Consider the following 27,146-nt stretch of genomic DNA (forward strand, 5'->3'; position numbering starts at 1 on the left):
AAGGAAGTGGTGAATGAATCCAATCAAACTGTCACAGTAGTCCCTCTGGCTTTATACTCTTGTCCTCCAGAGTACCTGGATTTTCTATGACTAACGTAGGCCTTCAATATCACACCTGTGGTAACAGTTGCATTTATATACTTGCTGGCAAGCTCCTCCCTGACAGCCACCAGTATCTTTTTTCATATACCAAACAAAACCAACCTGCACATCATTAAGTACAGTAATGATAATAAGGTGGGTGGTTTCCAGTCTTTTCTCAACCTTTTTGAAAACTCTTAATAGAATCCATCGAAAGATGCAATCAGTTTTGTGACTATTTCTGCCTTATCAGAATATTCCCAATCCACCTAAAAACCTTCTAAACTCGTGATACTTCAGTTCAGTCTTGTCCATTAGAGATTTAAGGTAGACTAAACTTGTACTTCAACAGTTTCATCAAGAAACAGTTGGTATAACTGGCAAATCACATTTATGGACATATACGATTACATTCTCAATTCCTTCATCTTGCATGTCAGACTTAGCTCTTGCCTTTCTCCCTGCTTGGAAGCCTCTACAGATTTATCTACAGCTTCATGTTTATTACACAAACTTATTTGTGTATGTAATCCAGAAATGAAATTGGATAAACAGGCACATTATCCCAAAAAATGAGATCACTTTTCTAGTAATTTTTTTGCCTTCAGAGATTCATGGTAGAGAATGTTTGGGTTAGGTTTTTTGGTGGGTTTTTGGTTTGTTTCTTTTTCTATCAGGTACCTACTTAGCAATCTCAGAGTACAAGAGACTTTCCTCTACAAATTCCACAAAGATTCTTTAAGGATACAGACAAAAACAAATAATGAGACAGGGAGTACTATCTGGCAGCTATTAGATATTTAGCATAGGAGATCCCTGCAGGTCAGTGATCTTTGGCAGCCTGAAGATACTAATTGAACACGCTTAAGGTTACAATCAGTGATGTGGAACATGATCACTAACTGCTGTCTCAAATTAAACTCAATGTTGGCATTCCGTATTTCATTTCATGATCTAAGAAAGACATCCTACTATTTATATTGGTTTATAGATAATAATTCTATTCTTATATATGCAATTACATATAATTTACTTTGCTATACTATTACATATGGCTCGTACTTATGTAAAAGTATTATTTACACAATCATTGTATAAAATTATACAATCAAGCAACTGTAACATTTTCAATTACGAGACAGACTAAACTGAAATTATGCTTTACCTATACACTGGATGGTAAAAGCACATGTGCTCCAGGTCATCATAGGAATCCGGGAATCAGCTTCATTTGGAGCCACTTTTAGCCCAACTCTGTAAATGGTGGTGGCAAAGAGAATAAGCATCTCCTTGATACTGCTTGAGTACTTGGCACTGCAAAACCAAGACAAGATAATTTCAGTCTCAATTATTAACAGTATTTATTACTTACTGGTTAATCAATCACTAACAAAGTAAGTTCAATCCAGGACAGTTATTTATGAAAGAAATACTGAATACAAAGACTTTTTGTCTGGACAGAGGTGAAAAAAATCCCTAGCTTTCAGTAGTAAACAAATACCTTGACATAAAAGGGCTCTACAAATTCAGCGATTAAGAGCTGCCAGGATGGAAAATATTATTTCTGTGTACTACACTATAATTCAGACTAGAAAAATGCAAATATTTTGAAGTAAAATACAATGAAAGTAAACATTGTAAGAAATTGTAATTATAAATCCTGAAGTGAAAACAGTAAGATGCTAAAAATGGAAGACATTTCAAGCGTGTTTTTAAACATACGTTTTAGCATTTAAACTCTTTTCAAATGACACTAGGCTAGTTTATGTAAATGTAGTTATATGTAAAAAAGCATTTAGCAGTTTTAATGGCTTGTGGGTTTTTTTCTAAGTCACACACAGAACTTTCTAACAGAAATACATGACATTTGTATTAAATCTCCATATCTCTATGGACAAAACAATCGTACCACAAAGTCTGGGGTTAGCCAGGCTCACACTTAAACACCACTTTAACTATAGAATTTTTCCTATGAAGATCAGTTATCAAGAAAAAATTTGATTCAACTTTCTGACAACAGAACATTTTTTATTATTTTACAAATAAAACATACATGTGGGTATTTTGCATAACTATGATGTCAGTCTGAAGTAGCAGAAGTAGAGTACTTACAGCATGATCTAAAAAGAAAGAAAAGTATCTACCCATTCATTGTGTTTTAGTGGGCAAGGGCTTTTGGCCACTGGAATTAACACGCTTAATGTTACAACTGGTAATGTGGAACATGACCACTAACTTCTGTCTCAAATTAAGCTCAGTGTTGGCATTGAGTTTAATTCAGAATAGAACAGAAATAGAAACAGACAACACAGCCCTATTCCCCTAAGTGATCCACATTCCACCCTCGTGTCCAAACCCACCTGAAATCTATGCCTGAAACAGATGTGTGGCAGGAAAATTACGGCAGACAGACAATAAATAACTTGCCTAGAGGCACAGCAAGTAACCCAAATCACTGGAATTGTGGATTGGAAGATTCCAGACTTCTAGCTTTGTACAAAGAACATAAAAAGTACCAGACTGGATTTGACCAAAAGGTCTACCTAACTCCTCACAGATCCAATATTCAGTGAATGCTCATGGAAAACAATAAGTAAGCCCCCAGACAGATCAAGCAAATCATATGTCTTTCCTTCAATACAAATTCTGAAGTATACCTAGGATACTGAATGGAAAATTAATATAATGGAGGGAAAACAGGCAGTTAACACTTACGAGGACTGAACTCCAAAACTAAGGATGGAATGGAATTCCAAAGCTGAGTTCCCTGTTCCCTTGTTGCTGAAAGCTGGAAGATTTTGTTTCTCTCCTTCCAGGAAAAAAAACATACATCCACATTAAAAACCAAAGAAGCTGTTACAGTTTTTACAGCAGTTTAACAAGAGGGAGTCTTCTTTTTATTTGAAACTGATTTGAAAATAATTGCAAACACACTTCACCAGCCAGACTATATTCCATGATTCCTCTTTTAAGTAACATTTGTCTCTATTCCCCAAAATAGTAGATTCTCTGTGTCTTCCATTTTCTAAACACTCATGCCTGTTTTCATTTTGTCCTCTTTAATTTAGTTTTTCCTCTTTTTTACTACCTCTCAGTCAATACAAAAGTTTAATTGACCATGAGAATTAGTCTGTTGACATCCTCTCCAAGTGCACATAATCTTTTTTTCTACAAGAAAGATGGAAATAATTTAACAGAAGCCAGAAAATTGGTGAGGACACTGAAATCAAGATATCAGCTCAGAAAGAGCAATGACTTTATCCCCAGCTTTATTCGCTACTGTCTTGATTGACAGCAAAATGTATTCTTTATTTGAAGCTTTCTGCTGGTACTAGTTAAAACATGTACTGACATATATCCCACAGAATAGCTTAAAAATTAAGATAACAAACCTTTAGCATTTTTCACACTGTAGCCTGATATCCTGACTGTGACAATCTCCAGCCACCTAGCTAGGGACAGAATTTGAGCTACTGCCTCTGCATCCTCGCTGAAAACAAAAATAGAAAGCAGGTTTTACTCAAAGAACCACCTTAACTTAAAACAGCAGACACAGCTAGATCCAAACACATTAACTCAGTATTTGCTCAGTTTTACCGGCTTCAGAAAATTTGAGCAAAGAGTATAAAATGAAGTGTAAGGCTAAATACTAGTTCTAGGTACTTTCTCATTTGATTTCAGCTCTAAAGAACAGACAATCCAAAAATGTTTTATAAAGTAAAAAATTTACTGCTAAAAGACGTATATTTGACTAAATAATGAGATATGCAGTATTTTATACAGATGAGGAAGCTCAAACCCAAGTTTTCCTTCCAAAAATTTGAAAAGCTGACCAGCCTCAAAGTAATTTTTCCTTTTTATTTTTAATTAGAAGTTATGCAATCTGATATTTCACCTGTTTATTTTTTGAGCCTGCAATGGGATGATAGGAATCACAGTATTGCACAGAGATTTGCAAAGTGGACAAAGATACTCTCCATTCTCCAAGTCAAATATCTGTTCAACATGCAGACGTTGTCGGAAGTTCAGCTGCATTGCTTCGAAGTATCTACAACATTAAAAAGGAAATTATTAGAAAGTGGAATGGCTCAAATGCAACATGAGCACAAAGGTTCAAAGCATAATTATACAGCAAACACTTATCCAAGCCAACAAGTATTTTCCTTTGACTTATAACTCTTTTACATGCTTGGATGTGAAAATACAAAACCTTTGAGCACACAGATGAAGTCATGCAAAAATGCATGGTATATCACTTACGGGAAAATGATGGCAAGTTTTCCTTGCTGATAATATCCTTATAAATTTCATTAAGATTTTGCAGACAAGCAGTCCTTATATTTTCTACTTTTCCGTCTTCAACATAATGAAACACTGTATCTAATAACTCTCCTATGCAACTCACTATAGTGAATTTGAAACAGGTATTGAACATATTGTTATTTAATTTTAGGAAACACTATTGGTAACATTTCACAAATGGTTAATCACCTATTGATTGCAATTACTGAGCCTCATGACTAGACAGTGGAACTGTAGCCTTCTTTTAACAGGAAGCGAGAATAATATATATTAGAATATCACACTTCAACTACTTAACTGAAAAGGAAATAAGAAACAATTATGATCTTTTTACATGTTTCATTATAATTTTTGCCCCCTTCTTAGTGGATGCAGTAAGCCTTCAAATTTCATTAATGTCTCATTGGTATTTATAGGAATTAAAAAGATCAAACATTTAAATCCTCTTCTCTGGATACAAATTCAGTCCTAATGTTCAGACCGAGTATGTAGGATCTTAGAGAAAGAGATGAAATTAATCTAACTTCCACACCAAGGTTAATAACTAGATTTTTTTTTTTTTTTGCTTTAAATCATACATCTTAAGAAAATAAAATAAAATCCCATTTCTGTGAGAAGAGAAAGTGGATGTGCAGAGGCAAGTGCAGAAGTTCTAATGAATACAGAATATTGAGGAAAGTATTTTGTTATGAACTAAAACCCATACATTTATTTTCCCCACATTCACACAACTGTGTTTTTGCAAGCAACTCCTCTTCTTTATACATGGCAACTACAAGGATACTCCACTCATTTCAACTTGCTCTGTTTTAGAGGATTTGAAGTACTTTGAGGCTGTACATAGAAAGGTATGGCAGGCATTGTTTGGAGGAATATTAGTAAGTTAGAATGTCTGTTATGTAATAAATAAAAGACTATACTCAAACCTTCTGTGCCATCCCGTATGAGAAGAGCCTGTTGTCCACTTTAATCCCATTAACCCATACAGCAAGTCATCTTTTCTTAAAAAGAGCAAGGGAACTGAGCTCCAATGTTGCACTACTTAGATCTACGCAGATGTAGAGGGATCTGCCAAGAGCAGATGTATTATACTCAAGGAACAGACTTCTGTATCATTTTAAGTGTGTGCACCTATTTATTTTGTACTGATGTTTTATTGTAAAAAACAACGTATATATACACATGTAGAAAAGTGAACGATAAGCACTAGAAGTTTAGTAAGACTCTTTAAAGTAAAATGGCACAAGTACAAACAACAAACCTCAAGAGATTTTTTATAACATATGTCATATAAATAGTCACTTGTAATTGCATGACCAAACTCTATCCAGTGGTGGAATTATTTCTTTATTATTTCACACTGTTCATATAGTTTAGACTTGCCAGACCTACATGGAGTGAAATGTAGGACGATTCTATTCTGCAAGCTAGAAAACTTGGGCCTTTTAATGTTCAGGTTGCATTCAAATCCAGAACACTTGGTCTCAGTTGTGGGTCCCCCAAACAATAGAAATCCAGTAAAATTTATAGCAACTGCATCAATTCTTCACCCTTAATTTTCATTAAGGGTACCTTCAATGATATGGGAGGGGTCACAAATAAATATTCGTTGATTCAACCACTTCTATTCTAAATGCAAGAATCTCTTCTAAAGACTCACTAGAATAAACCAGTTTCACCCTTTAAGTACTGACCTGATGACAGACTTTCAGAGTATTGTTGCTACTGAATGCTCACTACTGGTTCTCACTGGACTGCTAAAAGTAAACCTAGTCAATACAGTTTCTTATTCTTGACCAGTTTTACTCCATTGTTTATATTTGCATAAATTAGTAACTCCTTAGAGATTCTTATCTGGGTCATAGAAGGCCCTAAAAACTTTTGATCATCATCATCAAGTCAAAACATCTTTTGGGCCATATTTCATTTCTAGATAAGTAGAAATAGTTTTCATCCCTTAATTAAATATCCACTTACTGTACTGTGTTTTCAGCGTACTCTTAGATGATTTAGAAAATAGATTAATTAAAAATCATTAAAAGGCAGCAAAGACACATCCTTACTTCTGCCAGCAGGCTGCATGCATCACATGACCACAGCTCCCTGTGTGGGTCCCACAAGGTAAGTCAGGGTGCATGAAGAGAGGATCTAGTGTATCTAGAAACACACAGAAAAATTATTGAATGAACAGTAACGGAACTTCCCATCAGTATGAACAGAAATGAGTACCAATATAAACAGAACATGAACCTTCAGACCTTATTTTCCTACAGTTTGCACAGTCACATTACAACTTCATTTGGCTAATTTTTCCAGACCAATCATCCAGCAGAGTAATGACAAGCAGAACCCATTTAAACTACTGAAGGTTTTCCACTAATTATAAAGAAAAAGATGCCAAAATTCAAAAGCAAATTGGTTAAAAAGAAAAAAACATGCTTCTGTACTGGAACAGATCTGTTGTTGGATTCACTATCACTGAAGCTTTTAATGTCTTTCTTACTTTATTTTTACATGAAAATGAAACTACTAAGGACAAGTAGGATGAATAATTTCTCCAACTAATCCCATATAATTTTCAAACCACTGACACCAAAAGCACTGCTGAATAACAAAAATCAAGTCTGTCTTTTACTAATCTTGCACAATTCTAAACAACAGAAACATTATGAGAATGTACTGATGTCTTTGTATTGTACATGCAGCCAAAGTGAGATCCCACTTTCACTTTAAAGATATCTAAACAATACTGAACAGCAGCAGTCCTCCATGCCTCATCTGGGGGACTGTTTGTGATTTTGAACAAATACACTTGAATCTGACAAAATGAAAGAAAAAAATAGAACCTAATTTGCACTGAAAATAATTCTGTTTGACTGCAGCTGAAGCTGCCTTAAGTCAAATGGAGAATGAAATAGAAAGTAAACTTGGTACAACACTGAATTGCTACTATCTGCACTTCTGCTGGGGGAACAAGCATTTTTCCATTTTTTTAGATTTTGAAAGAAAAAAGTTCTTACAGGCCTCCTGTAAGAGCAGCAGGGGACCATGCAGCAGGATATAAGTGCTATAAATAATGTCCAGAAATAGCTTTAGAGAAAGAAACTCCATTCTCTTCTCTTTAAAATTATTTCAACAGCCCAGCATCTCACTGCAGAAAATTTACAGGTGTATCTGACTACAAGAGCACAGGACTTAATCTGTACTTCAGGGTACCACAGAAAAAAAGGAAAAAAAAATGCTATTAGTATATGACCTAGACAAAAATTCTATAAAACTGGCTTTAAAATGCCATTACCAGTAGTTTGCTGATAAAAAGAAATATGGATCAAGCAGGATTCTGTAGGAGTTTGTCCTAGCCCTAGGACTATTCAGTACTTAAAATTATTCAGAAGAGAAAACATGCAATATCTTATTAGTGAAACAACCTGGTAAAGGTTTGTAAGCATGATAAAAAGTAGTGTAATACCATGGGGAAATATGAAAAAACTATGAACTTTCCTCTGATAACAATCAAGAGTTTACTTCTAAACTAAAGCAGGAATAATGAACCACACAAACAGAATTTAAAGCTATTTTCTACATAGTACTGTTAATAAAAAAATAGGACATAGCATCCATTTTGCTCTATGAGCTAACCACAAACCACAAAAGAACACCCCCACATCTGAAAATAAGAAGGAATTTAAACTACAAGTTGTAACAGCATCTATCTTGAAACATTACTAACTTCTTTTTTCAAAAAGGAGAAAAACGTAAGTACTTAAGTCCTCCCTTATGATTGTATCTATTTTCTTCTTTCCCTTAAGTAACAGACCAAAATTTCCATCATGTTTAGTCAACTGCTACTTACAAAAGAACTTCTGCTGGGTTTTGTGTTCCCTGCTACCAACATACAATTACACAAATGTAACTATTGTGACCATGTAACTTTCTTGTATTCAATGTTTTGTTCACTCATCAGATACTACCATACGATCCTCGCTTATAATTTTTAATTTTTTATATTGTTGTTTTTATTACTTCCTGGACATGTAAGGGGGAAAAAAAACCCAAACCAAAACGAACACCCTAACCATTTTCAGGTTGCCATATTGGTCTCTGATAATGTTCATTTATGTCCTCCATATTGGGAAAATTTGCAGCTGTACCTGAATAAACAGGAACCGTGAACAGTCTTGTTTTTATCCAAAGTAACTACTGCCACCAAATCTACGTATTTTATTAAGTCTTGTGAGATTAAACCATTTTCTAATTTCCCCCAGCAACAAATCTAAATCTTCATATACTTCTCCTTTAAGTTTTAAAGCATGGATTTTAAAACAGTTTAAAAGTTTTCACCGTTTTTTTCTTAAGTAAGGTAAGCCATTTAGCAACCGGACCAAACAAAAGAGTTTAGTTGGTTCAAAGAGTTTCATCTCCAGGTACAGAACTGCTTGTAGTCTTAGAGAAGAAAAATCACATACCGCCTGAGTGTTCAAGAATTCTGCTCCTATCCTGAGTTAAGGCAGTCGATTTCTGCACACAGGCAGATAATACCATGGCAGCACTTTCCAACTTTACTTCCTGCTCCTCCTGACAAAGAATACAGGTCAAAACTTCTTTCTCAATGACAGATGGACCTCGTTTGGGACCCAAAACAATTCTGGAGTAATCAACTGCTGAAGAGATGCTGTAAGACCAGAAGTGACACAGATATAAAATAACCATCTGGATTCTTCCAGACATCTAACAAGGTCATACACTGCTAGTATTTCTGGATTTATATCAAATTACTTTACAAAACCAAATAATAAAGAAATTGCTCAATCCTCACTAAAATGCAGGATTCTTTAAAAATAGAAAGAGGAAGCGAGCTAGCATAAAATAACAGTAAAGTAGATTCAGACAGCAAGAAATTCAAGAAACTGTATTCAATGTAGATTAAACATATTTTAAACATTAAAAATGTTTCCCATTCTTGAAGCAAACAAATGAATGCCACTACCAAAAATAAATGCCACTACCTTAATCCAATGCTTCATGATACAATAAGCTTTCACATATTTTTTAAATATTCACTATTTCAGAGTTCAATGATTTAAAGAACATGCTTTATTAAAGACCAAGGCATAAGGAAGTGATCTGTACTTTTCTTCCAGCAGGTAGCTCTGTTTTCCAGATTAGTTTTGTACAGACCCAATTAAACAGAAATTGTGAGCTGTATTAGGTGTACTATACTGCTGAAGTATCTCTAGACCAGGAGCAATGCATACCAACAAAATTATAACCAATATAAATCAAACATCTTCAGTATGAAATAAGATGCTAAAAACCTAACAAAAAATCTCAAGTGATTTGAGCTACAAGAAGCATACTTTCTTCATTGCAACCTAAACTTAAGGCACATTGGCTTTCAGATTCTTTCCAAATAAAACACTTAAATTTTCATACAAGGTAGACAGTCACCTCCAAAATTACAGTGTGGTCAACTCGACAGCTTTCTAATGACATTTTCTCAAACATTAAACAATATAAGTATTCACCATCTGAAGAAATTTTCTTTTTATAGTTTATTTTATGCTGCTCTACAAAGTGATCCACTGTTTTTACATCAGCACACACATGCTATTTTACATATAATTCTATAACAGAAGATGACTTAAAAGTAAATAGAGATACGAGTTTGTTGACTGGAATGACACAATCTATCCCTTGAACCTACTTATGTACTTTAGGTTGCATAATGAACTCACGTAGCAGGTAACAAACTCTTCCCACCAGAACTCTGAACGTCTGGGTTTTTTTACCTTTCTTCTTCCATAATAGCATCTTCTTTCCCCTGGGCCTCCAGTGTGTTTTCATACAGGAGCTTGTGGGTTTCAATGAAATTCCTCTGCAGGGCAGACATCTGGGCCATTATCTTCTGACGGTGCAACCTTGCTGCTTCCGCCTTTCTCTTCCGCTCAGCTTTCTCTTTATCCTGAGTGCTCTGTGTCTTACGGTAAGAGAATAAAGAAATCTCAGGCAGCTGAGAACATCAAGAAATGAGGAGAGAGTCTCCTCATTATAGGCATTCTAACCACTGACATAAAATTCCTTAACTGACGTCACCTTAATGAGGAAAAAAGCTAACTGCTATCTAAAATAAAAATAAATAAAACTCAAATCTTTACATGTTCACTAGGTTCATTAACTAACACTGGACTTTTGTGGTCTACAAAAGGTCCCTAGTACAATTCCTAGCCCAAAGACATGATCAATAATACTTGAGTCATTTTAATTAGGTACTTGTCTGTTCTTAAGAAATTTTAGCGAGGTGAACATCAAAGCTTTCTCCAGTGTTCTGTTATTCTCCCCATAAGCAAAACCCTACTGAGTATTCAGTATCTCCCTTATGGAAATTGAAGAAAATTTTATCTTGAAGTGCTATCCATGACCCAACAAATGTGTCAGCATTTTATGCATCTGTGTATTGTATTTTCATTATGGTACACTGGAAAACTATTATTCTTCCAACATTTACTCTTGTATCATGTTTTCAAAAACCATAAACAAAGTATTTCTATGCTTTAGAAACACAGAATTCAAAAAACACAGATAGACTTTATTAAAATATATAGACCCTAACTCTTCCCACTCAATTATTTAAGGGACAAATACAACATTATACACAAGGTTTCCATTCACAGTACCAATACTTTTCCAGGAAATCAAACCACAAATTGCTCCACAAGTAGAACTGTAAAAGACTAATTTCTTACTGACTTCTGTATTTTGTTTGATCCCTTAGCAGATCTCATACGACATCTACCTCAAAAAAGAAACATGGCATATGCTGTGTGGTAAGTTTAGAATTAGGCATGCAATGACCAGCCAAGAGATTGTTTAGCAGCAAGCAGTTGCCAAACCAAACGTGTAAGAGAAAACTGGTCTGCCTTTGCGTACTGGATAAGGGTAATCAGATTCTTCTTTTCTGTTCAAATGCCAATTGAAAATACAACCACTCCACAGGACTGAAGTCACCTTTGAAATCTCCATTTCACTGTGTCATTTGACCACAGATTCAGAAGTTATTTTAAGGGAAGGGCAAAGAGACTGACAATAAGAAAAATTACTTAAGGCTCATGTCTTTATACAACCAGGGCAAAGCAGATTAATCTCTTGATAGATATCGTAAATTATAAGACGTGATTTAAAGTGGACTTGTATTTCTAATTACTGTACAATGACAGTATAATAGAAAAAGTGGTCAAATCACAAAGACAAGAAATGGAAAGATGAGCACAAATTACTTCCTTCAGCCCCCTCAGTTGCTTCACTTGGGAGTACGACCAAAGCTCATATTAGCTGCTGATAATTCCATGAAACATGTTTAGCACAAATTTCACTTACTAAAAATATTATTCTTGGAACCTAAATCCTAGTTGTAGACAAGATACCAGAAATTAGTTTTGAAAAATCATCATTTTAGGCAACAATAAATTTAGGCAAGTTATTGAAAATAGCCACTCAAAACATTAAATACAGAGCTTCCCTGAACTTTTATTTTATCATTACCTCATCACCTCTTATAGCTTCTGAGCCTGATGTAGCTCCTACTGTTGGCAAACTAGATTTTTCTCTCAATCTCTTCACCGTGTCAAACATCTAAAAATAGAGACTTAGTGTTACAAAGAAAATGCAACTTGGAACAATATAGATTAATACATTTCCAATACCACAATATATAAGCATTGGAACAGGCTGCCCAGAGAATTTGTGAATGCTGGAAGTGTTCAAGTCCAGGCTGGATGAGGCTGTAGGCAATCTGGTCTATTGGAAGGTGTCCCTACCCATGGCAGGGGCTTGGAAGCTAGATATTTTTTAAGGTCCCTTCCAACCCAATCTGTTCTATGATAGACAGGATTAAAACTCATGGTATTTCATTTCATGTTATTTTCAGATTTTCAAATGGATTAAACCACTCAATACTCCTAAATAACAGAAACACCCAAGACTGTATGTGCACTCCCAGAACACTACTTTACTCATTATTTGCTGTTATTTTGCAACAGATATGAGGATATGCATACAAATGTCATTACTGGAATGAGTTACCCAAGCAAAAATTGACCCAATACTTGAAAGTACAAGTAGCAAGTACAGTGCTGCAACAGATTAAACTTCTGAAGGAATCACTGCAGATGTAAACACTGGACTATATGTAGGAATCATAACATGTTCCAGAAAAGCTTTCTACATTACTGAAATCAGATCATACTTATCTCTCCTTTGTGTACCTGCAGTATCCAATTGACTGTGTCCTTTTGCGCCTCTAACTGGGGAACTCTCTTCAATTTCTCCAGAAGCATCAACACATTCACAGCATTCAAGGCTGAGCTTCCCATTCCTTTACAAAGTGAAAAATAGAAAAGGGCCTTCAGGGAAAAAAAACCCCTAACATTTTAATGTATTTACAACCATGGAGAAGCCTTAAAATATTGCTGATTATGTAACACACATGCATGAACACAAACTGTGTAGTTACATTTCTGGTATCATTTCATCTGCTTATTCCAGTTCTATAGAGTATAACTTACCCTTTGTAGATCAACTATTTCTTAATTTTTGCTTAATAATGTCTGCTTAGAAAAGAATGGCCTCTCCTTTCGGGGGAAGCAGTAAAGCTCTTTAGAGCTTTACCTATGTTTGCTAACAGCTTATTGTGTACCTGTTTATTTCTAATCACAAAAGCTACTGTAATCACAGTAATTATTTCCTTCCTCACAACTTGGTGAGAGTTCATAGCATTCTAGGCCCTTCTCTAACACAAAAATGCTTTAAGATGGAGACCATTCTCTTCAATTATATTTGTTTTGCAGCACTTTCCACACAGAATTCATTTTACTTTTTTAGTAGGAAGACAAATACATTGCAAAAAGAACTTTCTTTTAATAAATTGCTTCTCAATAAGAGCTTTCTTACAAAAATACTGATTATTTTTGCATCCCTTACATGTAAGTGGGGCTTTGGTTTTTCTGGTTATGCAAAACTAAAGCTAGCAAGGCATTCTCTAGCATCTCAGTTATAATTGCTACTTTTATTGTATTCCTATAGTTGACAAGAAACTTCTTAAATGGAACTACTTTCAGTGTGATGATGATGCTTCTTCCTCAACAATAAGAAAAAATTTAAAAATAAAGTGCATTTGGAAGTGCTTTTCAAACACCGCATTTTTTAAAAACTGAATAAAGGGACTTCAGTAGTTTTATATATTTATTCTTGTAGAAGGTATTTGAAAGACACAGATATGATGTTTAGGAACATGGTTTAGTCGTGCGCTTGGCAGTGCTGAGTTAAAATTCGGACTTAATGATCTCAGAGGTCTTTTCTAATACGAACAATTCTATGATTCTATGATTTTACTTCACAATTCTTATCTCTGTTGCATCTCACAAGTGACAGTGATGTTTAGCTTGATAATAGAATTTTTTGTTAATTCTTACACAACGAAGCAGAAACTCTAGATAAGACGGAAGATTATTTAGAAAACGCAGATTCCAACTCCCATGCAATAATCCTGAATGTAATATTAGGAAATGCTCAATAAAGATTTGAAAAAGAAAAAAGTACAAGCCACAGCCATTAAGTTCTCTTTCAGTTTTCACTACCATAGTGAAAGACTAACTTGCAGGTAAATCAATAATTGTACAGCTCAAGAGAACCAAAGATGGACACAGTTCACTTAAATCCACTGACATTTTTCAAAGAGTTCTTAGTTCCCATTTCAATGCTGTTCTTGTGAAGGAAAAACCATTTTCAGTTATGTAACACTAGTACTACTTTTCATTTCTGTCCCAGGAAGAGAAGCACATATCCTCTTCAACCTACCTGGAAACTGGGAACAAAGGAAGCTAGTCCAAAACTGATTTCTTAATTATTTTTAAAAATTTTAAATTATCAGGTTTTAATTATATAGCATAAAGTAAAGCCTTTCTGACTAAAACCACTGAATAATTTCTTCTAGCTTATTTTAGTCCTTACAAAATCAAGTTAGCCTAGTTTATTCTGTGCTTTTAAGGAAAATGAAACATACGTGTTGCTTTGTGATAAAAATCAAAGACCACTTCTTCTTCAGGAGACTTCTGTAACTGCTGCTTCTCTTCTAGTAACCCTAAAGAAAGGAGATGAAGCACCTGAAAAAGAAGAGAAAAATAATAAGTCTCATTCAGTGTTTAAGATATGGAAAACTGGCACATCAAATAAGGATTTTTAATACAGTTCTGTATTATGTTGATTATATGAATGATAAAACACATGATAGTGCAGAGATCATACATGGAAGGTGAAATAAAAAAAGCACAATATAAATTTTTTGCACATTAATTAAGATCAAAATATGATCTCATTCCATTCTGATGGAATGGCCATCAGAAGATGACCAAGGCTAACCATACCATTTGGATCATAGCCTCAGTCCACAAGTGGGTTTCCAGCTCCACTGCCCTCTGCAGAAGGGTCCGCAGGATGTGCATCATAACATCGCAGTTCAGAATCCTCACCACGTTGCTGAATGCAGGACTGAAGTCTGGAGGAGGAGGGGGTGGCAATGCTAGAAAACAGATGTGCAAAGATATCAATGAACTGACATCCCACCCAAGATTACAGGCAAAAGTAGAGAGCACAAACATACTAATTTCAGTGAAAGAAAAACTGGACATATAAATAAATAAAACCATGTTCAAACACAATTGTTTGCCTAAGTCAACTTTCATCCTTGGCAAACCTAAGTACTTTTAGTAAGTTCTTATATAAAACACATGCAAGCTAAGTTAAACAATCAATCACAAGTATTAGTTGTATCTGTAAATACAAATTTTTAACACTTCATACTGCCTTATCATTTATGTATCACTATAAAACACACAGTTTGTGCTTTGCAGCAAATACAAAGTTTCCAAGTAGTTAAACAAAAATGAGGAGTGGAGCTTCCAGACTGTAGTGTCCCACACTACAGTGTCACATGTGTGGATAGACACATCACACGTCTAAATTTTTTTTGCTACTGGCATTCCAGTAATTTCTAGTTATGTACATTTTCTGAGTTAATACTGGAACTCTGATGTGGAATCTTGGAATCAACTAACAGCACCTCATTTAACACCACAGCTTCCAGCTTCTCCCTACCAGGAACCACTGACTTCAGTCCTCTTTTGGTACCTGGATGCCTATTTTCAGATTGCCTCTTTCCAGAGGACCTCTGTGAATGAAGCGTTTCTGAAACCATCATTCCTTGGACAATTTAGGCTGAATGAAGTTACTGACAAAGACAATACAGCCACATAAAAGAATATGCAGGAAGTACCTGCAACAAAACATATAGTTTCAGGGGAACACACATCAGTGTCAACATACCTTCAATATTTTGGAACCCTATTTTGGTCCAATTATATGAATGTGAGTCTTTGAAAATTACATCTAAATAACCGCATTTTTAAAAATTTCTACAAAATTAATTCCTCTGACATCATTTTAAGCTGCCAGAGTGAAAGGGGAAGGGGCAAAGTTGAGTTTACTAAGTTGTTCATTTTACTTATTTGTTCAACTTACCAAGTTACCTCAAATCAACTCAATTAAATGCTTTTGACTTGAATGGGTAAAAGTAAACGCAAAAGGGAAATAACATTTGTGTTACAATAGATACATGGGGGTTTATTGTTTTATGTGTTCATAGCTTATAAAAAGTTATTTCTAAAACTTAAGTCTCATTCTTGTATTACCGAATGGATATGAGCATTAGTTCCTGTGGCAACCTTCTCTACACGGCATTATTATGTTTCAACACTGTGCTAAAGAAACTGCTCAAAAAAACCCCCAAATCTTGGTTACTCCACCATAAAATCTCTGAGTTGTTCATGGGTTTGTCAACAGGTACCGTGTCATGTTTATTTCCCTACCTGTAAATTAAACTAAAAGTTCCAGAATTCCTATCCATGATAAAGAAAAAAGACAAAACAAATGCTAGGTGCCAATTACAGACAATTACTACAAATCAAAACAAATTTAATATGAACTCAACTATCCACTATTAAGTCACAAGACATCTCCCAAAGCTCAGTATATATACACAACTGCATATACTACCAAATTATCCCATTTGTTGAATCATTAATTTTAGAATTTACCTTCATCTCTGTTTTCTTGTTTTCTTCTTTTCTTTTGTGTATGTTCAGCCTACAGAAAAAGGAGTGTTGTTGTATCAGCACCTCTACAGAAGTACACAATAATGAGATTAATGAAATAATGAGAAATCCTACACTAGAAATACGGCAAGATACGTAGTGAATGCCTGGTTGTGTACTAGAATTTTGTCTGAAACATGTTTAACAACATTACATTTTGCATTCAAATTTGTAGTAAAGATAAATAATTGGACATATTTGCTTCCTCAGTAAGAGCTACAAAAGCAAAGTTTGGGGTTTCCCAATGCAAAAATAATTCATATCACATTTTGTTCTCAGCATCAAGAGTTAATACACAAGTTGTCACACAGGAAACACTAATGCAAACCCTACCATGGTCAATTTGTATTGACAATCTTAACTTCATGGAACATTCAGTTTTGAAGGCAGCTGCATATACCCTTTACTGGATCAATTTCTTTAGATTGCATTTATTCAGCAAAACTCTTTAAACATTGATAAGTATGTACTATTTTTTTAACCTTTGAGAGTGAATCTTACACCGCTTACCTTGCTGTGCTGGGTCTTAGTGTAGTGATAAAAGAACATATTGAATTCCTTCAAGCATTCATCTTTCAGTTCATAAACTCCATGGCCAGAGACACCCGGTTTCCTTACAGAGAAATATTTCACGACACACAGATTAGTAATGTACATTCAGCACGTCTTCGAATGTAAACAAACACAATTTGTTTTCTAAGGAAGGAGGAATTGTAACAGTTACTCACTAACTTATTAAAAGCAGAGAGTGAGTATAGTTATGAGTCTTAAATTTTCAAGACAGGATGTACAGGAGTAAACAATCCAACAGTAAAATATTTCTAGTCTATACCACCTAGAGCATGCCATACAGCCTCTGAAAATTCTTTTTAACTGTATGGCTTAGAATTTTAGACATTGGATGTCATCGTATAAAATTCAATCCTTTCTTTAACCAAAGTATAAAACAAGTAATACTTGCTACTTTCTAGCCAGTGAGATTTTTTTGAACTGTTCATATAATTTCCAAAATAAAATTCCTAGGTACACCTACAGTTGCTCTTAATTAAAGCAAGCCATATGAAATTTAAAGTAAGGTATACTAAAATAACTAAGACTTTTTTTCACAAAAATAGCAGACATTTGAACTAGTTTTTTTCAACTACAATTTATTGTTCTATATTTGCATACACACACACACATATATATTTATACATAAAATTAACTCCCAGAAAAAAAGAGGGAAAGTTCCAGAAAATCAGCAACTATGCAACATTTACACCAGCTACTAGATGGTGACTGTCAAAGGTACAATGACTTGTTAACTTTCCTAACCATCTTTGAAAAAAAATGAACTTTTGAAGATTCTCCCACTAGGATTTAAGATTACTAAACTGAGACTCCTCAAACTGAATTTGAGGAAAGAGCGTGGCAAAGGGAGAGGAGCAGCAGCAGCATAGGATATTCCACACACTTTTTCTTTCCTATGCATATTTGCAAACATAATTATTTCAAGACAGCAAAATACTAGCTAACAGAGACCGTGCAGTTCAGCTTGTTTAACCCAAATAATCTAAGAAATCTTATTTTACATTCAAGCTACTTATTAAACAACATTAAAAACTTACTTAAATGTAGCCACTTTATCAATTACATTCTCCAAGCCAGTTTCATTGTTCTCCTGGTAAAAAATTTAGTTTGGGATAAACATATAATGATTCAAATATCTTCAGTATTATGCTATGAGTAACAAAAATAGACAAACAGATTTAGATAATGCCCTAACTCATGAACTATTATATTTTGCCCACTGTTAAACAGAAAGCAGATATTCATAATTGGCAAGTTTCAAGGAAGTATCAAAGATACATAATACTCTCACTTAATAGTGTAGAACTTCATTAATAACAGAGCTGATCTCTAGAAACAGGTCAATGCTTACCCAACCTTAATGGAGGGAAAAAAAAGAGGTTTACATATTTTAAAACAGTGAATGTGGATACTATGATAATATTTCAGGCTATTTCATTTACAATAAACATTTAGGGGTTTTTGCATTGATTGGTGGCCCTGAACACTTGCACAGACTATAAAATCTAATCCACATCCCTCGCCTTTGCTTGAATCTTCAACAACTGTAATGCAATGACAAGGAATTCTCTGTTTTCTAATAGACCTGTGCAACACGACTCCAAATGGATCTGCCCAGGTTTAAGTGATCAAAATTACAGGCTCAAATTTATTAATGGTACACAGGGCAGAATGGAATCCAGTTGCATCATCCTACAGGGCCAAACCAGAAAATGTCACAACTTTTCTTTTCCAATCTAAGAGAACTACAGCTGAATATTCTAAAAAAAAAAAAAAAATGCACCTCTTAATCAGAAAGCATAATTTCCATACAAGTCTTTTCAGATCAGTCCATACTTGAATCTATGACATTTACCTTTACATCAGTAAGGTGTGTTAGCCCCTTTGTTACACCATTTTGTAATTCTCACACCAACAGTTAAGCTTTGTATTAGGAATGCTTCCAATATAAAGATATGAAAGCTAAAGAAGAAAGACAAAACAAGAAAAAGTAAATGAAGGAAAGAGGTAAATAAATCAGGACTCACGTTTTCAGGTAAGGACTTGGTAATTGCACTGTGAGCCATTGGTTCAATACATAACAGATGGATGATTTCTCTCATTATAACATCTTCTTTTGTCACATTACTGATTCCAGGCACATATCTTTCCCCTGTCAGAGAGAACCAAAAGAAGAAGAATGGCAAATATGATGAGTATAAAGCAAATTTGAACTTTGCACCATGATAATGGTACTGTCAGGATGTTTCATTGTATAAGCTTGCATTTGTCAGAAGCCTGTCCCAAGTATCTGAGTAAAAATGTTTCTTAGCCTAGCTTCCTAACAAAATGGGTCAAGATGGACTCTCATCATATTCTATTTTAATGTCAATTATGAAGTTATCTAACAGCTCTTTTCACTGTGCAACTCCTATTGCTTCCAGCAGAGAAATACTTGTGTTACTGAATCATCTATTTAAAAGATGCACTCTCCAGTATCCTCTCTATACTATCTGTATTAAAGAAAATCATCAAGCCTGCTCTAAGCAATAATGCAGTACTACAACAACAGAGAAGTGAATCTTACCCACAACATAGATGAGAATCTGTAGCATCTCTTCTATTAAAACATTATATTGCTTAATCAAATCCTGCAAGAATGACCAAAATAAGGTTAAAAAATACCAAAAACAAAGGTGTACAAAAATCCATCCTTTAAATGACACTGAGCTCAGCCCTCTCATCTACTACTTTGCTGAAGCACTGGACTCTAAGAAGAAATTCCATTCTAACAAGCTGGAAAAAGTGCCTGCTCCTGTAGAGGTGATATTATACAACAACTAAAGTTCAAGATTCATACGCAAGAAAAGAAACATCAGCTAAAAAAAGTATCCCAAATGAAGGGTTTTATCAAAGGTCAAGCCACAAGAAGTAGCATAACAACCCAAGAAATTTCCAACCAAAATAAAAGCATGTAACATGGCCTAAAAGACATATGAAGTGCTGTAGTGAATTGACTTACATGGATTTTGGTAGATGCCCTATGAAATAAAGATCAAAAGGGGCAAAACTTGCTTGCTATTTTTGAGGAAGCCTCTACAAATTCCAAATACAAAATATTTACCTAACCACCAGCTCCTGTGTTTACTGACTTCTAGTGCAGCCTTGAAAATGCAGTTATCAACAGTAGCAAGTTTTTCTTATTGCTGTTTCATATACTCAAAGCTGACAAATTAAACAGCAGAAAGATTTACCACTTACCTGATCTTTGGTGGGTTTGATCTTTTTGAAAGCATCGGCAAGCTCGTATCTCTGCAGTATCAGCAGGAGGAACTGGTTTGGATCCATAAGAGATGCACCTATCTATCAAAAAACCCAAATTAATATGAACATCACTTACTATTTCAAAATCATGCAAATTTAACTGAATTTTTTTAAAATGACAAGTACACAATGACTCAGAACATTATACCTGGAGCATGATGATGTCTTTATCGTACATCTCCTCTCTGCATTTAACATCTTGATAATAGAATACCTAGGAAACAGGAAAACAAAATAGAGATATAAAGTAATATACTACCAAATGTGCATCAGTTAATCTCTGAGGCTTTTTTAAACTGTACCACACCTTTACTGAGCAAAGGAAAGTCCAGATTTCTTTCAAAAAAAAAAAAAAAAGTACTTTGATGGAAATGAAAAATGGTTTTTTACCTATCCAGAAAAAGTCTATGCCATACTTCAGACCCCCTTCCAAGAGGGCTTAATTCCCATGGCTGCTACTGAATTAAGTCCAAACGTCCTGCTTCTCCTACCCTAGTTTTCAGAAAGACAATTCTACAGGGGTTTACCAATATTTACTTTGATTTCACCAAAGGGTCCTGTGCAAGGTTAGAAGAAAATTTCTGCCATTAAAGGAAGAAAAAAGAAAACCAAACAAAAAAAACAACCCAAAGTGAAGCCAAAGCAGGCAAATGCAAGGGTAGACTCTTCCCTTTACCTTTACTCTTGCAACAGAAGTCAAAAGTATTAGAAAATGTTTGTATGCCTAGCTATAGGGTTCTCAAAAGTTTAATATGAGACAAATATAGTTTAAACTTTTGCCTATAATGATTTCCATACAACAAGAAGAACTTCTAACATTTTATGTTATAAGCAGGAATACTAACAAGTACTTATGCAGTGATTATGAGATCTGAAAGCAGCTTACAAGCAGACATCAGTAACATTATTACTATTTCACAGAGTAAGAAACAGTCATAATGGAGATGAAAACACTCACCTAAGACAGGGAGGTAAGCCATTGCTGAAGTTAGAAATAAAACCAAGTAACATAAATTTCCACCTAGAAACCTTTCTATTTACTGTGGGAGTGACCCCATGACCTCTCTCCGCACTGGATGAACCCCTGGCAAACGCTATTAGGATCAGCTCGCCACTGAACACTGTAAGGGAGTACCTGGCTTATCAGGGAGAGCCCATTCCTTCTCCACATCTCTGCAGCAACCTGCGCAACCAAGACAAGACATCGCAAAGGATATTCTACAAGCAGCTCCACTTGAAATTCTTCCTAGAATTTAAAAAAGGGAAAAAACAAAAAACCCACATAAGAATAAATCTGCCAGTGGTTTTAAAAGTGTAAGTCCTAACGAACAAAAATATATTGACAGCTGAAAAATAGCTTGTATGTGTGCCATGAAGGTTAGAGGATATAGCTTCAGGCTTTTTTCTTCCCAGAGTATAAATCACAAGAAGCATTTGGGAAAAAAATAAAAGTCTCTTACAGGCGAAACAAACTCATGCAATCTTGAGATGGCTCCAGTCTTGCTTAATCGCACATGAAGACCTACAAAACCAAGGAAGAAAAATCAGAAAATAAATCAAAATCAGTAAAGGCTCTCCAACCCCTTCTAAATGTCACCTAAATAATCTACAATTCATAGTATTACAGAAGAAAAGGCCAGGTTTGTTTAGGAAAGACTTCATACTTTCCTTTTTTTAAGGCAGAAGATCTATTACATTATCACAACAGTTCTTACCAGTCTTACAATCCATTATTTTATGAATAAATTTACAAAGAATGAATTAATTAACACCATCTAAATTGAGATGCTATATAATATTAGCAAAATTTTTATTTCGCATTTAAATCATACATCAGTAGTAAATTAATTTCAAGACTACAAGGCTTAACAGATGGTATCCTGGTATCAAATGATGTGATAAAGAATCTACAGCTTAATAATAGCATATGATTTCATTTCTGTTCTACAGAAAGCAGCAATCCCCCACTGCTGTGGTCCTTTGTATTCTGACTAGAAACCTGTCCTGGCATGGTGCAAACATGTCTTTTAGGAGGTGCATTTTAACAGTACTAAGATACTGTGGCTGGAAAATAAATTCAAGATACAGTAATAACTGACATTCGTTTAAACAAAGCAGATAGAAACAGAACCAGAAATACTTCAGAGAAAACTGAGGACCTCATTAAAAAGGAAATTTTTTCCTTCTTGACTGACTTCTCTCTCTCCCATTTAAAAAGACATCCTCCAACCTGCATGGAAAATGTTTTGTGAAAAACTTTCCCTTAGTGGAACATATGGGGAGCATATCTTCCTGATCATGAGAATGTCAGAAAAGCAGAGAGCAACTGATCTGTCAAGCACTTAATCCAAATGTTTTCTGGAGTAAAGAAATAGAGATGGATGATAACCATAGTTTAAACAGCAATCAAAACACATCACTTACCAGCAAGAGTCCTAGACAGTGGCAAATGTATGCTGACAGGATCTGCAGACACTCTGTAAGGTCTGCTCTCCAGGGTATGGCCACATAAGTGAAATACTGTCTTCTCCCGAGAGCGGCCATTTGTGCTGCACCTCATCACAGCTTTATGGCATTCTCTGTAGGACCTGAGCAGCAGCTCTTCCTAGGATTTAAAATACATGCATAGGTTATATTTAAAAATCATGCAGTCCATCCTTTCTCTCTTCGTCATGCTGCAGAATAATTATTTCAGACAATTTTTTTGTGGAGAACTATACTGAACAATAGTGAGCTTTTATAGAATCTGCTATTTCAAAAGCCTTCAGGAAGATTCACAAAAGGCATGCATGCAAGAATCCCAAACAACTGATATACTTACATCACAGGCACACCACTCCTGGAACATTAAAAGAATGTTCTTGAGCTGCATCTGTATGGCAATAGCTGCTTCCCAGTCAGGGTCCACCTCAATGTGCTGACCAATCTGTCTTTTTATCTCCTCCATTCCCTGAAATGGAAATCCCACAAAATACTCTGTCTAAATCAGTGATCACAAGCTTAACACAACACAAAATTCCACAATCAAAATGTAAAATACATGCAGGTAAATCTGATGAGTATTACTTCTATAAACATGACTTCTTCACCCACCAAAACAGGGACTGAAGAATTTAACATTGTAATTGCACGTTCACATCCACAATATTATTACGGGGAAAAAAGAGGAGCTGTAATCTCTTTACAACAGAATATTAGAAAGAAATTATTTAAATGTATTGTACCTGCATGCAAGTTAGAATCCTTAGAAAAGAAACAAATCCTTCTAAAAAGCGCTCCCTCAGACGGTCTGTCCACACCATAGGCTTGCTGACTAAGACATACCTGTCCCCAAAGAAAATATTATCACCCTTTGCTCAGACTTCTTTTTGCACTTATATTTCAAGTGTTCTTGAAATACAATTGTTTCCAATTGTTTTAATATCATCAATTACATCATCAAATTACATCACCCTTCCCATCCCAAAGTACTCAAAATTTCCCCAAATACTAGAACTACTAGTAGCTTGGTGGGAATCCATCATTGGAAATTAACAGACTTTTTTCAAATTCCAAGGTATGTGGGATGGTTTGGTTTTACATTACTCAGTTTATCAGAGCAATTTGGTACCATTAACAGTGGAAAACCCTATGCAAGTGAGGATTATAGCTTTCCCAGAATGACAGCAAGTAGGAGACAAATTTCCCACACTGTCTTACAGCAGATATATTTATTAATTTAAATATTATATGCAATTAGATAATTTTAAATTGAAAAATGTTTTTATAGAACATAACTTCGATATTTTAAAATTTTACATTTCCACTGAAAAAGAAAATACTAAGATTCCATGTGAGTTTTTTGAGGGGCTTGGGTTTAGTTTTAGCAATTTTATCATCCAACTCTGAATTGAAACACCTCATCATACTACCAGTATTTTTAGAGCTGTTCTAGCTTCTCAGCCTTACACTTACCTGAGGTCATATATTACTGCATATACCCGGTTCAGCTTGTCCTGACTGTAGCCTTGGAAGTTGAACTTGTCATTTTTGTCTAGGTACTCTGGAAGCACTTCTAGAAGTGTCTCTGTAATGGTGGTGATTACATTTTGCTCCTCAATAAGATGTCGGGCCTGCAAGAACAAAGTGAAAATTTTTTCTTCCTATTTTTGTTAAATGTTTTGGTCAAAATATTTTTTCCTTCGAATCCAATCTTTCTGATTAAAAATTATTTTAAGCATTTGCAAAGAGCCCAAGATAAAAAACCTCCCACAGTATTTATTGCATAGGAACACAACTGGTATCAACTCTGTATGTTTGTTCAATTCTGACAGCATCTATATAACAGATATGCTGGGGTTTTTCTAGGAAGACCACATAGAAAAGAATTTTTACATTAGTACTTCAGCCAAGAAACATATAACCTTTAAAATTTAGAGATATATTTCCCCCCCTTAAGATGTAACATATTTCACCCCCACAAAAATACATTTAACCATTTTTTAACCCCTTGCCCTTTTTAAAGTCACATAGGAAGGTAAATGTGAGCAGTAAATAAATACACAAAGTTAATGCAGAGTACAACGTGCCAAGAACTTAGACTTATTTGCATTCCCTCTACACTCTGTAATGAATTTTCACATCAACTCAAGCTCCTGCTTTCATATCAGCCTTAACAAATCTCAAAATCATTCATATTCAACTCAGCAATGCATAAAGACTCCCTGCCAAATACAACAATCTGCAAAGGTGGCACTGCTAGCAATTCTCAAACTTATTTTACACCTCTAGCAGAGACAGGCTGTACGTACCAGAGTAGGTACAGTGAACATCTGAACTGAGAGTGCTGTCACAGAGAGAACTCTGTCATGATCATCACTGATGTATTCTTTTTGCAATGCCTTGTAATACTAGAAAAAGAGAATATTGGGGACATTAAACAAATGTTAATAAAAATGTTTGCTTTTAGTTACAAGAATTACATCTCAATGTGTTTCTCCCACCTAATACAGGCAGTTCCAAGAAAAACAGCACAATGTCTTCAATGTACCAAAGCAATTCAATACAGCCCCCACTGCCTGAACACTGAAGATAAGCACAAATTTAACTGACTTGCCAGGCTGGAACCAAAATTTTTTTCTCCTACAACCAATACTCCCTGAAAAAATTTTAAGTATCTGAAAAAAAAAATTAATAAAATATATGGGAAAAAAAAAAAGACATTAACTTCTCTTAAAAACAAGTCTTCCTTCTGCAGTGAACTGCATGGATAGTTATTCAAAACTGTCTGTAAAAGACATGTACAATGAGTAATGCAAGTCATTGCTTTGTTTGAGTCCACAGAAAATCATGAAGTATCAATTATCTTTATCAGAATTAAAAAGTCCCACCCTAAAACAAAAAGCACTTTGTCTTATGTTTTGTATATTCCTTAATTATTGTATTTAATTTTCAAAAAGAAAGGCCAATTTCAGTTGCAGTTCAACCAGCATTTCAAAAGATACACAGAATACTAACGATATGGCATTCAAATGAGCATATCCCTACATGACTAAGGAACAAATGAGTGACATGGCAATTAATTAACTGCACTATATAAAGGCTGAGCTAGTCATTGAAGCTCTGCTTGATTAAAAGTTATTATTTATATTGAAACAATTTTCAGTTTCGGGGGAAATTTTATAAAGCCAGTACAAATTCACAGCATCAAAACGAAACCATTTACCTTCACAAATTCCACAGCAAAAAGCTTTTTGTATTCCATTTCCATGAAAAAACTACTGAAGATAAGTTCATGAAGAACCTTCCTTGCCCCTGCAAAGAGCCAATACCATGCATGTCACTTTGTTGTACTAAGATGCAGATTTTTGTGAAAAAAAGGAACCAATTACTAAACTATAAATAAAATTCATTAAAAGCCTTGAAATGGTTATGAAGCATATGAACTTAGTTAATAAATTTTTCTTTTGGTTTTGACATTTATTGGTACGTATTCAAAACACAGGGTAAGCATCAAGTCACTCACTGTCAGGTTGCATTTTATAAAAAGATCCTTCAAGATACATAAAGCAGGAGAAATTGAGGTGGCAAATTCATACCCCAAACATAAATTAGCTCAGCTGTATAAAAACCATAATATAAAAACCACAAAGAAATGTAATTCTACCTACTTAGCACATACTTTTATCTATGTGTTACACACATGAAAAATTAATTTGCCTCTTCAGTTTATAGCAACATGGATACACAAACCTTTATGAAGTTTTGCATCCCATAGCATCAACTTGCTTATAAAGCAGGGCTTTTCAGATCCAGCTTCTTCTTTGAGACATACTTGACAAAAGATCTGGCGAAAGTCACCTGTAGGGATGAAACTACTCATTTGTACAAGAATGCTTCAATAATTAAATTATATTAAATTAAATATTAAATTAAATTATATGACACAAGAAAATTAGAATTACAGAATTCTGCTCCCTTTTAAAAGAAGAAAAAAAGGAGCCACTTAAGTAAGAATTACTTTTAACATTTTTTCCTCAATGACCATACTCCCACATACCCTTTGCCTTACTAATTTCTTCCTATTATTCTTGCCTACTTAATTTAATAAATCCCATGATGCAGAAGAGTATTTTAAAATTAGAATAATTTAGAGAGCTTTGCAAAGCAGATCCATAAGAAGGCTTTACCATATCAGCACAGAAATGC

At 34.7% G+C, this 27,146-nt stretch overlaps 1 protein-coding gene across 2 annotated transcripts in view; it reads right to left on the reverse strand.

Moving 5' to 3' along the window:
- Window positions 1-27,146, reverse strand: part of UBR1 (ubiquitin protein ligase E3 component n-recognin 1) — a 66,408-nt gene that overhangs the window by 14,290 nt on the left and 24,972 nt on the right. For both annotated transcript variants that reach the window (XM_082282925.1, XM_082282924.1), the window contains exons 9-35: window positions 26,691-26,798; window positions 26,164-26,252; window positions 25,250-25,348; window positions 24,414-24,571; window positions 23,684-23,783; window positions 23,281-23,409; window positions 22,884-23,064; window positions 21,920-21,981; window positions 21,595-21,705; window positions 20,608-20,673; window positions 20,397-20,498; window positions 19,723-19,786; window positions 19,184-19,308; window positions 18,194-18,246; window positions 17,097-17,199; window positions 16,530-16,578; window positions 14,802-14,956; window positions 14,441-14,540; window positions 12,645-12,754; window positions 11,923-12,012; window positions 10,173-10,360; window positions 8,850-9,055; window positions 6,447-6,540; window positions 3,977-4,129; window positions 3,474-3,571; window positions 2,797-2,890; window positions 1,247-1,395 (exon numbers count right to left, since the gene is read on the reverse strand). In XM_082282925.1, the coding sequence (XP_082139051.1) occupies window positions 1,247-1,395; window positions 2,797-2,890; window positions 3,474-3,571; window positions 3,977-4,129; window positions 6,447-6,540; window positions 8,850-9,055; window positions 10,173-10,360; window positions 11,923-12,012; window positions 12,645-12,754; window positions 14,441-14,540; window positions 14,802-14,956; window positions 16,530-16,578; window positions 17,097-17,199; window positions 18,194-18,246; window positions 19,184-19,308; window positions 19,723-19,786; window positions 20,397-20,498; window positions 20,608-20,673; window positions 21,595-21,705; window positions 21,920-21,981; window positions 22,884-23,064; window positions 23,281-23,409; window positions 23,684-23,783; window positions 24,414-24,571; window positions 25,250-25,348; window positions 26,164-26,252; window positions 26,691-26,798 (3,036 nt within the window). The remainder of the gene's footprint in view (window positions 1-1,246; window positions 1,396-2,796; window positions 2,891-3,473; window positions 3,572-3,976; window positions 4,130-6,446; window positions 6,541-8,849; window positions 9,056-10,172; window positions 10,361-11,922; window positions 12,013-12,644; window positions 12,755-14,440; window positions 14,541-14,801; window positions 14,957-16,529; window positions 16,579-17,096; window positions 17,200-18,193; window positions 18,247-19,183; window positions 19,309-19,722; window positions 19,787-20,396; window positions 20,499-20,607; window positions 20,674-21,594; window positions 21,706-21,919; window positions 21,982-22,883; window positions 23,065-23,280; window positions 23,410-23,683; window positions 23,784-24,413; window positions 24,572-25,249; window positions 25,349-26,163; window positions 26,253-26,690; window positions 26,799-27,146) is intronic.

This window comes from Coloeus monedula (assembly GCF_965178545.1).
Source record: "Coloeus monedula genome assembly, chromosome: 6".
In the NCBI taxonomy this organism is placed as follows: domain Eukaryota; kingdom Metazoa; phylum Chordata; class Aves; order Passeriformes; family Corvidae; genus Coloeus; species Coloeus monedula.